Source organism: Brassica napus, chromosome A7 (genome assembly GCF_020379485.1).
Source record: "Brassica napus cultivar Da-Ae chromosome A7, Da-Ae, whole genome shotgun sequence".
Classification (NCBI taxonomy): Eukaryota; Viridiplantae; Streptophyta; class Magnoliopsida; order Brassicales; family Brassicaceae; genus Brassica; species Brassica napus.
Window position 1 is genome coordinate 19,574,872 of NC_063440.1, and position 16,295 is coordinate 19,591,166.

Sequence of the window (16,295 nt, forward strand, 5' to 3'; positions counted from 1 at the left end):
GGTTCGGGGCGTTATTTATAGATAAAAACTGGTGGGGTCCATTTTTACTGAATAAATTGTCCTTGTTTGCCACGTATTATACGTATTTCTCTACGAATACGTAGACCAATATCTCGTACACATCTACCATAGAACCGATCTTGGACAAAACGTGATAAAACATTCGTTTTGAGTCCGAAATATTTTAAAAGTCATATGAACAAATCTTAAGATTGATGTTAGAGGCGAATCTACTTGTGCTAAGGAGGTGGCACTTGCCCCCACAAAATTTATAAATTCTTTATAACTCAACCTATAATTTAGCTATTTTTTTCCTATTAAACTTCATATCTTAGCTTTATGTTTGTATTTATACATGATTTGCCCCCATATTAAAAAAATTCCTACATCCGCCCCTGATTAATGTGGTACTCCATATTGTCTATTGGTTTCACTTCGAGTTTATAAAATCGTGATGTAAAGTGTCGTCAACTATGAATCTCATAAAAAAATAGCTCAAAGTGGTGTTAAAATAGCGAAGTTAGATATTAACTCTTATAAACCAATTATACTTATCAGCTTTAAAATTGTTTGTAATAATTTTTATTTGTAATTACACAATTCACCATCTTTAAAAAATTATCTTAAAATTTCTATCTATAAAAAATAATTTGATATAGTCTATTTTAAAATATCTATAGCCTCTTAAATTTTAAGACCGTATTGATTCTAAATATTTTCAAACCAGAAGCAATTAAAAAATAAGGCCTATAAATACTCAGAGACATCAAATAATTCACATTTAATAAATTGAATATAATAAAAATATGTATTAGGAAAATTGTTAAGGCTTAGAATTGATCCTATCACATCCACCTCTGTCCTATGGCATCATAAACCAATAACCACTAGTCTACTTAAGGATCTCCATAATTTGTGGCCAATAATTTACTAAAGCAAAATAAAGGCCGGAAGCCTAATCTTCTTTAGCTTCTTCTCAGGACCGCCTCTGCGTTATGTATGTTTTTTTCATTGAAGTTTATAGGAATCTAGCGTGTGCCTATGAGAGTCGTAACTACTAACTAGTTAAAAAGATTGTAATCAGGCAGGTTGTGATGTATAGAGGAAGTCCTCGTTATATGTTCAAAGAAGAAAATAGTACTATTTAAAATCAATCAAATTACATATGTAGCTGGAAACTGTATTAGTTTTACCCAAACCCCGGTTTGAGTATACAACTCTTCACTTTCCAGATAATATACTAATATTTTGTAAAAGAAATGTATATGTATTATTGATGATTGTTCTGAATCTATGATTTATATGTCAAAACTTTGAATTTTTAGAACTTGTACGGTCAAGGTAAACATGGTTTTTGATGGCAAAATTAGTCTGTATTGGCAATATAGTTAATGACTTGGACCTCGCTATATATTTGGCCAGGACATAGTAGACATCACTAGCTAGCTAATTACTAATAACTTTTTGGTTAAAGGACTTAATTATTAACTTAATCCATATTTTTTTGTATATGGATATCTGGCTGTAATGAAATACTATGTTTTGTCGGCAAAACAAATTATTTTAATCGTAAACTTATCAAATATATATGATTTTTAGTGACTACGCAATACGCATACACTAACTCTTTTTTTTTTTTGAGCAACTCATACACTAACTCGTTCTAAAATTTGAAAGTGCATCCATAATTTCTTTTAAGTACAAACAGTTGATCGCAAAAATCATTTATATAAACATAATCGACAAATGTTTATTTTGCGTTTGGATTGATTCAACAATTTACTTGATAATGGATTTACATAAAAATAAATTTGAAATACATATTTATTTCTGTAGGCAAATCGGATTCATAACGCTAACTAAAAAAATAATTGTTCGTAGTGAAAGGATGATGGTTGTTTCAAAATATGAAGACAATTAATAAACAAAACCTAGAGACTCGAGTTATAACATAAACAATCCACGATATCTTCGGGAAGCCTGAGCGGAATCTGACTCGGCCGCCACTTTAGGTTCCGAATGACAATGGAATCGATCAATATATATTCACCAAATTGTCTCTATCCATAAACGTGTCCATATTAACAAGGGTAACAAATAACAAGCTAAGAACATAAAATATTAACTATTAAGTATATAGATTATGCCAAAGTTATACCCATTTTACATTTGCATTTATTTTTGCCATTGATGGTAGTGGACTTCAGAGTCATGTTATGTCAAATTTTTTAAGCTTCCAACTTAAAACTAACTGACAGTAAATAGAATGGTTTAAATTTTTTATATATTACTCAAATTTGAAACATATATCTAATGTCAGATTTTCTCTCAAACATCTTCTATTGACACAATGGTGGATATAACTATTAATCTCGCAGAATCCATCGTACTTCTTCCAAAATAATGCTTTAATTTTTTTACCAATTTCGAAGGAATTGAGATTTCTTTAGACCATCAATTAATGAATTAATAGGATGATCAGACCATTTTCCAAGTCAGATTAATGATGAAAGCATGGACAGTTCTGACACCATGTCAAGTTTTCTGGATTTATGATTTAAATTAATTGGTGATAAGTGAAATGACCTAAACCTTTATATATTATTCAAATCTTTTACATATTTCAAATGTAAAATTCTCTCCCCAACATGTTATAATGGTGATGATTGGTTTGACTGTGGCTGTAGAATTTTAGCTGTAAAAGTTTAGTTGTAGGTAAATTGATTGTAACTGTAAAGTTGTTATTGTATATTATTTTTATAGAAACTTTTGCTGTAGTTAAATTTATTGTAGCAGACTATAGATATGTATATATAAAATAATTGTTAATTTTATCACTTAAAATAATTTATATTAATATTTTTTTTAAATTATCAAAATTACTGTTATTTAAAATATGATATGTAAATAATATTTATATTATTTAAAATATTTCAATAATTTAAAAAGCACCCAAAATTAAACTAAAATGTTTATAGATGTTTTTATTATGATTATCTTATTTATTTGATATTAGAGATAATTTTTTTATTTTACAGTTTCTATAACCTATATTGAAAGATTTAGGTTTTTTAAGTAAAATACATAAAAAATGTTTGGTATATTTTTTTGTTGTAGTTTTAAAAATAAATTGAAAGCATGATTGGTAAAAATTAATAAAAATTTGATATAAGTTCTATTTTTGAAAAACTAAAACTAAAACATGACCGGTAAAGTTTAATGATTTAGAAAAAAAAATAAAGCTAAGATCAACCAATCACTCTCAATAATCATGAGAACTATAATCATTCTACAAGCATTTTTTACGTTTGTTTTTTCTTTTATTTTTTATTTGTATGGGTCCGGTTTGTTTGAAGTGAGGTTTTTACTGGTTTTGGTCCTTTTGGATAATATCAGATCATCTTTTTACTCTCGCACCTTCTATTTTTTAAGTGCCCGGTAATATCAGATAATGTTAGATATATTACTGATTCATTATTATTTTTATTAGATAAATTATATTTTTTCTGTTTCATAAAAAATATCAATCTGTCTTTTTATTTTATTTAGAAAAATGTTTTTTTTATTATTCTACATTTTCAATAAACAGTTCATATTAAATCACTTTTTTATTTTTTTTAAATAACCAATAGATGTTTAATTAAATTATTTTCATTTAAACAATCATACATTAATACATTTCATTGTTTTTTTAATATGAATGAAATGTGTAAGTAATACTTTTTATAAAATGGAAGGAGTAAATCTTTCTCAAAGATCCGATACTCATGTTTCCGAAAATAACATATTCACCACGTGGGTCGACATGAAGTGACCTTATTGAATTAAGCTTCTCTCTCTTTTTTTTTGAGAAAGGGCAAATCCATAAAATCCTTTTCACGCTGAAAAAGAAATTTACATGTAAGATCGTTTTTCCTAATATAAGAACATGCAAAATATCTATAATCCGTAACAAACAGCTAGATTAAGATCAAATGATCAATGAACGGTTTAATAAATTTTATGCGCTTTAAACTATTTCAAATTTGAACTTAGTTTAGTTTAATACATAGTCCACTAACCAATATATATTTTTAAAATCTATCTGCAAAGATAAATTAAAAGGTGAATATTCGTCTACATAGTGTTTGTGAAGAATAAAATGACGAGGCTGCTTGGCTGCGCCAAGATCTATTGCATTTTTTAATGCATATGACAACATTCATTCAATCTTCGATAATCGTTTAAAGTCAAGTCGTATAGTCGTTCAAATTCCTTATACACTCCATGCATGGGCTGCCTGCCCTGTGAAACGAAGCAACTCATTTTCTTTAAACTCATCGCAATCAGAATATCAGATTGATAGCAGGCTCTGGTATACACATATATTTGGAATCCAAGTTACTTTATGTATAGATTGGATAAACTGATTTAACGCAACGTAGGAAGCATTTGCGACAAAACGAAATAAGATATGACTTGACCTAATTTTGAGATTAATTATTATAAAGTTTATAAATATCTGATATGGAATCACTTTTAATCCTAGTGCTTGTCTAATTTATGTATACAATGTGCTCAGTCGAATATAGTGCTAATCATGTGTCATACAATAACATCCACACTATAAGTTTCTCAAATAAAATCTTTAAGAATATAAACATAAGATACATTAATAATTAATTAAAGAGTTCATCAAAATATTTTAGTTTTAATTTTGACAGAAATCCCCAGCTTTTTAAATTAATTAATTATTATTGTGTGATATACTCTATTTAAGAAATCATAAATGGCCTAATATATTTTGGTTATGTCATCATTTACGTAAGATGACTAGCTAATTAGATAAACTAAAAGAATAATCCCCGGCACAAAGTTTAACGATAAATAAGATATGTTTTCTTATTAGGCACTTTTCTTTTCGGATCAACTTTTTTTTTAATTTGATATAACTCTGCAGAACAACTTTAGTATCAACATGGCCCAGATAGAATTAAGCTACACAATTTGTATTATAAAATTTGGAAAGTTAATTTCCACATTGATTGGGTGGTTATCTAATTGATTAATATATTTAGGTTTTTTTTTTTTCTGTTCGAATGGATACCTTTAACTTAATTCTAGTCGTAAAGATGAAAGTACCACAGAAGCAGAGTGATTAATCTTAGAGTGGGCTTGCTCCAGTTAGGTCCATTAGGGTGGCGATTGGTTTTCCCGCTACCACCCGCAAACGCAGCTTTTGCGGTCGGTAGCGGTTGTCAGCGGTTTGCAACAATCACTCAAATCGCTCTAAACCGCTTCAAACCGCTCCGAATCTCATAAATTCAAAAGCTGGCTCCAGCTAGCGTTTGCGGTTGCGGGAGGGTAAAATTTTTTTTTTTTTTTTAAACAATATATATACAAAGAAAAAAATATTTAATAAAAAATTTAAAATTGAAATTATGAAAATATTAAAATATATCTATTATTTTAATTAATATTATAAAATTTTATAATAAAAAAAATTTCAATAAATTTTCAAAAATTAAAATTATAACTTTCTAAATATAAATTTTATATTTATTATAATTTTGTGATTTTTGATATTTTTATAATTATATTAAATGTAAATATTGTTAATTTATTATTTGACTGTTACCGCATTTGGTAGTTAACCAGTCATAAGTCATCCGCAAACGCATCAATTTTTAACCGCAGTACCAGTCGTACAAATCTCTTAAAACCGCTAGAAACCGTAACCGCCCGCATCCACAAACTCTCGCAACCGCAGCCGCTGCGTTTGAACCAGTCAGGCCCAAAGTTACATCTGATGATAACGCACGCGATACCACTGGTTGTCACGTTGCGTAACCCTGACCATTGATTGTTGAAATGTCACCAATCGGAACCAATGATTCTCCACTCTGCAGATCTTGAACTAATTTGACCCAACCATTTTTACATAACCATAACTCTATCCATATACATTGAGGTATTCTTAAAAACTCAATTTCGAGGTATAATTCTTGATTATACCAATTACCTGAATCGTTTACTGAACTGGTTCTGATTGAAGTTTAACTAAGCTGAAAAAGAGAATCAAGTACAAAGGGACAAGAGCAAAAGGGTATAACCAATCCCCAATATCTTTGTCTCAACTCATGTTATGGCATATAATCATGAGATGCCATCATTTTTTCTCTCACCCATTAACTGTGTCAACTCATTCTATGCCATATTGTCATGTCATATAATGCCATGCCATCATTTTTCATCACCCATTAACTGAAAGTGGACACACTCTCTTCTCCATCTTAATATGATATGTCCTTTTCTAAACAAGCTGAGAAAGAAGAACAAAAACACTCACCCTACATCTACAACCTTCGATAATGAATCTACTCATTGAAGCATATGCGTAGGAGAAGCACCTTGGCTTTTAAACTTTTCTTTAGTCAGAGCAATCTCTGAGATAAATGCTTCAAGAAAACATTGAAGCCTGTCTCATTTGGAGATTTTTGATGAATGTTGGTGATAGAAGAGTTGGATCAATGGTTACTATGTAAATGTTAAGGAACAGATTGATACGCCATTACTATTTGATTGCATTGTATATATCGAATCCTTATCCTTCCTTGCACCAACATATATATATGTAATTTCTTTGAGAATGAATAAGATGACTTCGCTACAGTAAATATATACACAGGATACATCCCTGTGAATGTTTAAAAATGTCCATGAATCTTTGTTGTTATTTTAGTAAGAACCCATATTTTCCTATTTTATTATTGGAAGAGATAAAACATTATTATGAGTCTATGACATAAGAGGAAACTGACTTCTGTAATAGAGAGAAGCTTGGAGCATTGTGTTTGCGATGAACTTCCAAGTACAATTTGAGAGCTAAACCGGTTAAGAGAAATGTAAAATTCTATAAACCAATTCCAAACCGGATCTTTAAAAAAGGGTTACTATTTCGGTTTATCCTCAAAAATCAATGTTCGCGCCACCTTCTCTGTCAAGTAATAAAGTTCCATTCGATCTCTCCGAACCCTAACTTATCTTCTCCGATGGAGCCAAAGACGAAGATCGGTGAAATATCTCCCGTCGCCGGTGATCTAAGCTCGGAGAAGTTCCCCCTCTTCCATCACAGCTCTTGGCAAACCAAGCGTGGCACGTGGCGCGATTATGGGAGTCAATGACCGCTCCAGGATCTCAAATGGTAACTGAGCCGCCAAATTACTCGGCCGATTCTCCTTCCAGCATCTTTCTGAGAATCTTATGCTCCGCTTATACTAGTGGTATCCATCTATGGAATCATCCTCTAATTGATTGCGGTGGATCCTTAGGAGTCTGATCATTTTTCGTGAGATCATCCTTCTATTGTGTTTAGTTTGTGTAGATATTGTTGCTACGCTCTGTTTGATTAAGCAATCGAACCCAAGTTACATATAGAAGTGCTTCTTCTTAGATCTATAGGTTTTAGCGAATCGAAGGAAACGATTTGTTTCTTGTTGCTTAAACGACTGATTATGAAGCTCTGTATTTTCATGTGATTTTGCAGCTTCGAACACTTTACTAGAATGACCTAGCTTAGAATCATGAGAGTTGGCGTATTCTTACATCTCCATGGCTGCACAGTGGATTCTTTCGTTGGGATATACATGGAGCAGCGATATGGACCATGTTTAAACCATTTACTAATGTAGCTAAGCTACAGTAGCTTAGGTGAAGCAACCAAAGTCGAGCAGAGTCATGACTATTTCTTGCGAGGTATAAAGCTTTGTGTGACACTGATTCTAGAATTCGAGTCTTTTACATACACAAATCATATCTGACTTTGATAGACAACGGTGAGTGATGCTCAGTTAACACTAACGTGCATGGCCAATGGAAAGTTCAGGATAATCCCTTACACCAACATCGACCTATGCACACTCTTAAAACATGACAAGGTATCGACTCCTTTCTACTTCCCATACTTATTACATAACTGCATATAATACCAAAACTCTTATACTATATAAGCCTTAGTCAAATCTTGGTACTTTAATGACATAACGGATAAGGTGATAGGATGGGATGGTTGTCTTTTGATACTAAAGTCTACCAAAGCTTTGTCCCATATAAGGACCCAGTAGCCGTATTGCTTACATAAACTTCACCCCCAATAATATAATAATACTAGTAGTAAACGATTAGGTGATGGAGAGCGAGATGTTCACCACAATATGTCTCAGAAGTTGGTCAAATAAAACAGTCAAACCAAGTCAAAGTCAATGCAGAAAGACAAGATACTTATATATAGTACGATTACTACTACTTGGGGACTTGACAGATATTCCAGCAAGATCCAAAAGTCCTTCATTCACTTAACCTGTGAACACAAAAAAAGAAGGTCTTATCAAGTCAAGCAAGGAACTGAACTGTACACTGAAATGCATCACATGTGTAATATTCGGAGACAGAATATGCTGTACCAAGTACAGAAGAGGACAGGAATTGTAATAAATAAGAACTACCTCGGTGGCTGTTGGAATCTTGAGGCACCTCAGAATCTTTCACATGCCTTGAGCATATGTCAAGGACAATTGTGTCTCATTCACAACTTCATTGTCGCTGGACTCTTTGCTTCCATCCTCTTCATACAAGCCCTCAGCAAGACCGCTCTCAGTAAGCTCCTGCACGTTAATGATCTGGCCAAACAGCTGAATCGAGCTAACTCTTACAGCGTGGCCTCGGTTCCCAACCAGTTCATTCCCAGAGGATACATTAGTGGTATTGCTATTAGGCGACAAGTCATCTGAAAGCGGGCTGCCATAGTTCATCATCTCAGTCGAGACTTTTCTCAGCCCAGGAAGTGGACTAAAGAAGTTATTAGTGCATAGCTGGGGAGTGTTTTCTCCGATGAATCCGGTTGAGTTAAAAGACCCAAATTCATAATGCCTGGCTCCCTGCATGCCAGCAGGAAATGTAGTATACGAGAACAAATAGGGACTTGGATCCACAGCTTGTTGTCCTCTTCCGGAATAGAGCATTTCTCCTTCTCCACTCAAGAACCCACTCGCGCTACTGGAAGGCTTCAACCTCTTTGCTGGAGGGTAAATAGCAAGAAGATGACTTGAGTTTGCAACGACCTCCACTTGCCAAGGATTCACCCTCTTCAAGTTTTGCAGAATCTCAGGTTCGTCCCATGTGATCTGCTCAAACTCAAAACAATCAACTTAATCAAAATGAGAATCTAGCTATATAGTTCAATTGACAAGGCAAAACAATGTATACCTGAAGCTGCTTCCATAAACCAGTTTCTTGAAACGTTGATGAGACAACGCCCTGAAACCATGTAACCCGCGAAGAGTCCTCCGTCTCCATAGCCATCTTCACTCTAGTACCAGGACTCCAGTACCCAGCCATGGACACCTCAACATCCTCTGCCCTCACCACGAAGTCCGACCATCCCGCCGTGGGATAATACACCACCTCAAAGGGATAGCCCTGCACCGCCTTGTTGACCGCCTCAGAGACAGCCTCCGCCGTTAACTTCCCCATCCCAATCCTCCTAAACCCCTTCTTACCTCCTCCGTAATACTCATCCCCGTGGTTTGAGATCGGCGCTCGCCTCACACCTATAAACATCTCATCAACAGACTTCCTCATGAACACGACGGAGTCTCCGGCGATAAGCTTCTTCCCGTTGACGAACTTGCTCCACCCGGTGGTTAACAAGTGCCTCCGCGGCGTGCCGCGGTAGATATGGCGGAAGTCCCAGACGACGCCGTGGATATCGGTGATGAATAGCTTCTGAACCGGAGGATCCGCGTGGAAATCGAGCGGAGGGAAGACGGAGTCCGCGCAGTAACGCGGGACGGAGAATCCTCCTCCGTTATTAGCATCAGACGGCGTTAATATCTTCGCGAAGGTAACCACCTTGTTGTTGTTGTTGTTGCTGTTGTTATCATCATCGTCGTCGCTCCCGAATCCGGAGAAATTGGAGGGAGAGAAGTGCTCGGGAGATATCGGCTGCAGCGCAAGGTGAGCGAAGACCTCGTCGGTGATCGGATCGGCGAGTAGCTCGACGGCGGAGACGACGCAGGGAACCGGAGCGGCGGTTGAGAAGGAAGAGATGAGCGAGGAGGGGCAAGAGTGCTCGACATGGCCCTGAGGGAAGTAGTAAACCCTAGAGTAGAGAGAGGGGATTTGAACGGAGGCGCCTGCGCAAGCGCGCCAGATCTGAGGGTCGACTTCGCGGAGGAAGTCGGCGGTTGCCGACGGCGGCGGCGACATAGGCGGTTGTTTGTTTGTTCACTGCAGAGGAAGTTAGGTGGGAACTGTTAGGTGTTAGAGAGAGAGGGAGAAACGGAATCAGAAGCGGAGGGATAGAGAAAGAGAGATTTACAGATTTTATTTTACTGTTACGCGGTTACGGGATTTTTATTCGAATTTACAGTTTCTGCCGGCCACACGACAACAAACTTTATACAGTTACCTGCTCGTTTGCACCGTCCGAGAAGAGAGGAAAAAGGAATATTTTCTGTAGATTTTTAATTCATCAGATGAAAATATTGACTAAGCATTTTGATTTACCTTTCTTTCGAAATAGTGAAGTCTGATTTGGAAAGAAAATCAAACACTATTTTGTCCATTTTCTCACATCATTTTGTCCATTTTCATGTTTTGAGGAGATGATGTATAAAAAGTCACCATGTCGATTTTCTCATATTACAAAACATTACATTATTTTCAATATTACTTGTTTGTTTAGCATATCTTTGCACGATATTTTCTGTTCTTAAAAATATACTCCAAATTATCTACAAAATCAAAATAAATCTAAGTGAATCATCTCCAAATTTATCTTGTTTATTTAAGCGGTTGCGATTAAGCAGACTGTCATCTATATTACCTTCCGTCCAAACTAACCTGTTTCTGCTTTCGGCCCACTATCAAACAAGGTAGTGTACTTATAATGTAACAAACGACAATTATACCAATAAGTCAAAGGACAGATAGTATTTTCAAAACAAAATGGTTTAAAACACTGACGATAATCCCATTAAAGAAAAAAAAAAAAAGCCAAAAGAGCAAAACAATCACTCAATCCTCCCCTTCGGTCTCCGACTCAGCGCTCTGTAGCCACACCACAAAAGGCTTAACATTCTTCCAAACAGGCGAGCTTTTGTCAGCTCCGTTCAGACCCTTTTGGTACCATTCCAACACAAACTCTTCCTCAACAATGTCTTCATCGTACAGTTCTTTAAGAACCAGAGCCACCTCCTTACCCACCTCATCGTTTCCTTTCTTTCCAAAGAATGATCCGATTGAGTTGAGCAGATGCATCTGTGAACCATCCTCTTGCGTTGCAGCCGCTAAGTACTTCTTATTCTTAGTCACTTCTTCAGTAAATCCTTTGCTTACACCATCAAAGAGAGCGTTCAAGAGTGCGTCCATGACATCTTGAGGAGGATCAGGGAGAGAGGAGATGAAAGCTTTGAGCTCGCTTATGGTTGAGCCTTTCTTCAGACACTCTTTCATCACCTGCACGAGCTTCTTGGGCGACTTCTTCTCCTCTTCTTCTTTTAAAGAGACCATCACCAATTCGGCAGTTGCAGCACTCAGCTGTTCCTTCATTCTCTTCTCAGCTGCTTCTCTAGAAGTATCGGTTTGCCACTGGATACCATCGTCTTCATCATCATCATCCACCTCATCTGCACTCTCATCATCACGCTTTGGGCTGATATCCTCATCAGAAGTATGATTCTTAGACGCCTTAGAAGAACCCTCGTTCCCGTTAGAATGCGCTTTCTTCTTGAGCTTCTTCTGCGCCTCATCAGCTGCTTCACCTTCCTTAAGCCTCTCCTTCTCAGCTCTCCGCATAGCCTTCTTATCCTTCCCCCCCTTCTTCGCCTCCGGTGGGTTCTTGAGAATAAACGTCGTCAGCTTATCCCTCATGTCAACCTCAGAGATAAACCCACAAGCAGCACACTTGAGATTCACCATCTGCGCCTTGGTAATAACAATCTCAGTCTCAGGGTTCCCACATCCATAGCACTGGACATACTTCTTGATAAAAACCTCAAGAAGCCCAGCAAGCTTAGAGGTGCTGTGAGCTCCATTCACAAGCGAAGTCCCAGTCTTCTCATCAAACTTGGACTGCGCTCCAAGCTCACAACCAAAGTACTTGGTCGTGTAAGAAGCAGGCCTCCCCAGAGCCTTTGCAATCTCGACGTTGTTGACAATGTTGGTCTTGATGCCGTTACCTTTCCCTTCAATCTTGGTAACCATCTTGGGCATCTTGTACCTGTAAAACGCATCGTTGCGGTTGGACGCACCAATGTTCTGCAGCGCCATCTTTTAGTTTAGTCAAAGAGAGGAGGGGGAGTCTCGGGTTTGAAGATGCGTGAGCCTAGAGTGATGAAAGAGCTTGTGGTGGTACGTAGCTCCGGATGCAGGAGAGTAGTTTCCACGCAACCAGATTGATAGCTAAACGGTGAAATCTTGTCAGACATAAAAAAAAAGCTTCCACTTGCAGGGGATCGAAACTGTTACCTCCTGTAAACAAACAAAGGAATCAGACAAGTTGCAACATATCTCACACAAAAGATCAAAACAATCTCACGAATCAAATATCTTCCTTCGGGGATTACTTAATACTATCCGAGAGTATACAACCTACAATCAATCGAATCGAATACCATCTAAGAACAGATCACATAAGAGGACTGAAACGATAATAACATCAACGACAACAACAAAACTCGAAATAAATCCCTAACACGCGCAAGGATCTGGAGACATACCTCTGTTCTTAGAAGACGACGAGAGAATCGAAGATGAAGAATCAAAGCTAAAAGTCAATAAGACGGATGATGAAGATTTGGTGGAGAGAGGCGTTTGTTTATATACGATGGAGAAATTAGGGTTAAACTTTATGAATATGGAAGAAGTCCCAATTCTTTTTTTTTTTTTTTTTTCTCCAAGGGAAGTCCCAATTCTTATGTTTCCTTTTTCTATCACAAGTAATTATTTTAATTAATGGGTGAATTAGCCCAAAATCATATAAGAAGTAGCAAATTAGGCAAATGCCTATGACACAAAAGTTGTGGGGATCCAACATAGAGAAAATGTCAAAACTGACCTTATGTCTATAAAAAAGAGATCACGACAAAACCGGTGATAATAGGTCATAAGCTAAATGAAATAAAAAGTAATTAGGGGAAAAGCAATGGATCTCTCTCTCTCTTTCTTCCCTCTATTATTTTTCAGAGAGAGGGAATTGCGTTATTTCCTATGCTTGATCAATCTGGTGAGGTTTTCACCCTGTATATCAGGTTTGTCTTCGGCAATGTCTTGTCTGGTTTTGTTTTTTCTTTTGTTTTTTTTTTTTGTTTTTTTTTTAGTTTCCTTGAATCAACCTCGCTTCTCTTTTAGAAAGGTTTCAATCGGATCAAAATCTTAGATCGATTTGTTTCATCATGCCCTCTCTGTTAGGGTTCAATCATCTTCAAGCTTTTGATTTGCATGCAAGGATTTGAGACTTTTGTTTGCTTTTATTTGTTTGATTAGATTGGTTCTGGGTTTGATGTTCTGAAGCGTTGTTTTTTATTTCGTCTGTGCTGAATCAAGCTATTGTCGAAGCCAGATTCTCTCTGTCGCGTTTTCCTGTCTCCGGTATGTTTTCGGTGGAATAACGATTAGACCGTCTGGCAACGGCTTACCTTTGGGTAAATCAAGCAAATTTAGCAAAAAGTTAGCGTATTTTTTTCCTGATGTGGGTTTAGGTTAGCAAACAAAAATCTAGGTTAGCTTTAAAAAGTAATAACCGCTAAAAAGATTGTTAAATAGATATTCTAGAATTTTTAGCATGTATATCGGAAAATTATTGCATATGCTAAAAAAGTTATTGACAAACTAAAGGAAACTTTGCACTGATCCTGTGTTAAAATATTAAATTAGTTAGCAAATATTGGTGTCGAAGATTTGTAAGATATGTTAGCGCGTTAAATAAAGTATTGTAAGCTATACAGTTTAGTGACCGTGTAACACTTTTTTATGCAGGTGTAGCGTCAACTCTCAACTGCTAACGGGGTTTGTCTATAAAAGGAAGCCAACAAGCAAACTCTCACCATAAAAAGCTGTCTAGTTAACAAAACCAATACCACTCCTCCGTTTCTGTGTATTGATTGTAGACTTTGTAGTTACAGAATCTTGTTTCCTAATATTTTATTAATACAAGTCAGTAACTAAAATATTAGTTTGCTCCATTGTCATTGTGGCCAATTATTTAAGTTAATGTCTTTGAATTGTTTGTAGCCGGCTAAGAATAATACTGGATGAGTATATTTAAAGTTGGCTACGGAGTGTCATCGCTACAAAAAGGAAGTTGATAAGGGAGAACAAGGATTCGTTATTAATATATAGATAAATCAGTACAAAAAGGGACACAAACGTCATTGACTGTCCAAACAAAACATGGTGTCTGCAATCTTTATGAATAGAAGCTAAGTACAGTCGTAGCAATGTAGGTAGTGTGGAGTGTATTGTTGCTAATATTAGTATTTCAAAATCCAAATATAAATTTGGACGATTCTGAAACTAACGAGGATGTATTTTCATGTCTTCTCCACCTGTATTGTCGGTCCCATCACCCTCACGGATTTCTTCAGTCTCACGATTATCGGTAACTGGAACCTGAAACATTTACATGAATAGCAATGTTAAAAAAAATAAAAACAACAAAATGTGTTGCAATTTGTAGAGTTCAAACAAAACATAATGAGAGCAATATTTATAAATATAAGCTAAGAAAATTCATAGCAAGGTAGTGAGCAAAAAGTATGTTACTAACATGAGCAAATTAAAATCCAAACAAAACGGGAAACAAACGTCTTTGGCAGTTCAAACAAAACATAGTGTGCAATCTTTATGAATAAAAGCTAAGTACATTCGTAGCAATTTATTATGGAGTGCATTGTTGCTAATATTAGTATGCCAAAATCCAAATATAAATATGGATAATTCTGGAGAAAAGGAGGATGGCTTACCATGTTTTCTCCACCTGTATTGTCGGTCAGTCACCCTCATGGACTTCTTCAGCCTCACGATTGGGTATTGAAACTTGAAACACTTACATGAATAAAAAATTTTAAAAAATAAAAACGAGCAAATAGGGAAATTTCGAAATTACTCTCTCAGATAATAAAAAGGATTTGAAAGAATTTTGGTTTGTCTGGGATAACAGGAACAGACCAAACCGACCAGAAAACGAGGGTTTGTCTGCAATTTCGACAAGCTTTCCGAACTGGGTCTCCCTGATAAACTGAACTTCATCTGGTTCGAGGGCATTCAGAATTTTGCGAATGCATGTAGGTTTGTGGTAAGGAGTAACCGTAACACCGACAGGTTCTTCGCCAAGCGCAAACATTCTAGGAGGAAACCGGAGCGGAGATGGGGATTCATCGTTTGGATCCATCGGATTTTATGAATTGAGGTGTATGACTGAGATCTAATTTAGAATGGTTGGATTGAAGTAGAACAATGGAACAACAGAACTTAATATAAAAGGGGATGAAGTGAGAGACTTTTGGTATGCGTTACTAAGAAGTCAATAAGCGAGTTTCGGTAACAGAAACAATTCCACTTGCCTGACACAAAAAAGATTACGTGTTGGATTGAGTAAACAGAAATAAATAATTAAGAAGAAAATTGTATTACAAGAACAATAGGTGACCGGTTGATGAAAATATGAAGTGAGCAAGGTTAGATATGTAAAACTAACACCTTCTGACCTCCTCGATAATGTAAATAGTGCATTTGCCTAATTAACGTATATGTCTTGTGTGTACAATGCAATTTCTCTTAATTAATTTCAGTTTATTAATAACTGAAAGAAAAATCTAATTTATCTTGCAACGTGCCTTGTTTATATATGTAACCGTGTCGCTGTTTTATACCTTTTGAAAAAAAAAATTGTAGACCAAATAAAATCAGACTTTCTTTAAAAATTTATAGATAGTTTATAAATCGAAATTTAGTATAATTTTCCTTTGAATACGTTAAAATAAGAGTATTGTATATATAAATAGCTAGACCATTAAGCATAGGGTCTAAATCAGATATTTTAGATTATTTATTAAAAATAACAATGAGCATAGCTTATGTAAATAATGATGATATTTGTCGTTTTGTCGGCATATTTGTCGATATCTCATGAATTATAATTAACACATTTAAAATTAAATAAATATCAATGATGAAATTCGCAATTAAATGAATATCAATGATGAAATTCGCAATTAAGATCTTATGAATTATGGTATAAAATATACAAAGCTTTT

At 35.5% G+C, this 16,295-nt stretch overlaps 2 protein-coding genes and 2 long non-coding RNA genes across 6 annotated transcripts; 1 reads left to right on the forward strand and 3 right to left on the reverse strand.

Annotated features, from left to right (window-relative positions):
* Positions 1-8,193: 8,193 nt before the first annotated feature.
* Positions 8,194-10,385, reverse strand: LOC106353451 (auxin response factor 17-like). Its single transcript, XM_013793213.3, has 3 exons — positions 9,244-10,385; positions 8,484-9,161; positions 8,194-8,338 (listed from the first exon to the last, which is right to left on the reverse strand). Exons 1-2 carry the CDS (start codon positions 10,243-10,245, stop codon positions 8,523-8,525), a joined length of 1,641 nt encoding a protein of 546 aa, XP_013648667.2. The 5' UTR covers positions 10,246-10,385; the 3' UTR covers positions 8,194-8,338; positions 8,484-8,522.
* A 534-nt stretch (positions 10,386-10,919) lies between these two features.
* Positions 10,920-12,974, reverse strand: LOC106353452 (probable eukaryotic translation initiation factor 5-2). 2 transcript variants are annotated; one of them, XM_048735743.1, is made up of 2 exons: positions 12,759-12,974; positions 10,920-12,510 (listed from the first exon to the last, which is right to left on the reverse strand). In XM_048735743.1, the coding sequence occupies exon 2, from the start codon at positions 12,307-12,309 to the stop codon at positions 11,056-11,058; it is 1,254 nt and encodes a 417-aa protein (XP_048591700.1). In that variant the 5' UTR covers positions 12,310-12,510; positions 12,759-12,974; the 3' UTR covers positions 10,920-11,055. The 2 variants fall into 2 exon arrangements, with proteins under 2 accessions (XP_048591700.1, XP_048591701.1); XM_048735744.1 differs by having other exon boundaries at positions 10,920-12,500; positions 12,759-12,923.
* Positions 12,975-12,977: 3 nt separating this feature from the next.
* Positions 12,978-14,209, forward strand: LOC125576240. 2 transcript variants are annotated; one of them, XR_007314643.1, is made up of 3 exons: positions 12,978-13,289; positions 13,525-13,682; positions 14,017-14,209. It is a non-coding gene; the product is annotated as an uncharacterized LOC125576240 (long non-coding RNA). The 2 variants fall into 2 exon arrangements; XR_007314642.1 differs by lacking the exon at positions 12,978-13,289 and having other exon boundaries at positions 13,310-13,682.
* Positions 14,210-14,346: 137 nt separating this feature from the next.
* LOC106408250 lies at positions 14,347-15,934 on the reverse strand. Its single transcript, XR_007314645.1, has 2 exons — positions 15,003-15,934; positions 14,347-14,649 (listed from the first exon to the last, which is right to left on the reverse strand). It is a non-coding gene; the product is annotated as an uncharacterized LOC106408250 (long non-coding RNA).
* Between the last annotated feature and the right edge of the window lie 361 nt (positions 15,935-16,295).

Excerpts from the sequence above, each read along its gene's own strand:
- LOC106353452 (XM_048735743.1), bottom strand. The coding sequence starts at position 12,309 with ATGGCGCTGCAGAACATTGGTGCGTCCAACCGCAACGATGCGTTTTAC.
- LOC106353451 (XM_013793213.3), bottom strand. The coding sequence starts at position 10,245 with ATGTCGCCGCCGCCGTCGGCAACCGCCGACTTCCTCCGCGAAGTCGAC. Across the intron at positions 9,162-9,243 it reads GTTTATGGAAGCAGCTTCAG|ATCACATGGGACGAACCTGA; the intron begins GTATACATTGTT and ends GAGTTTGAGCAG.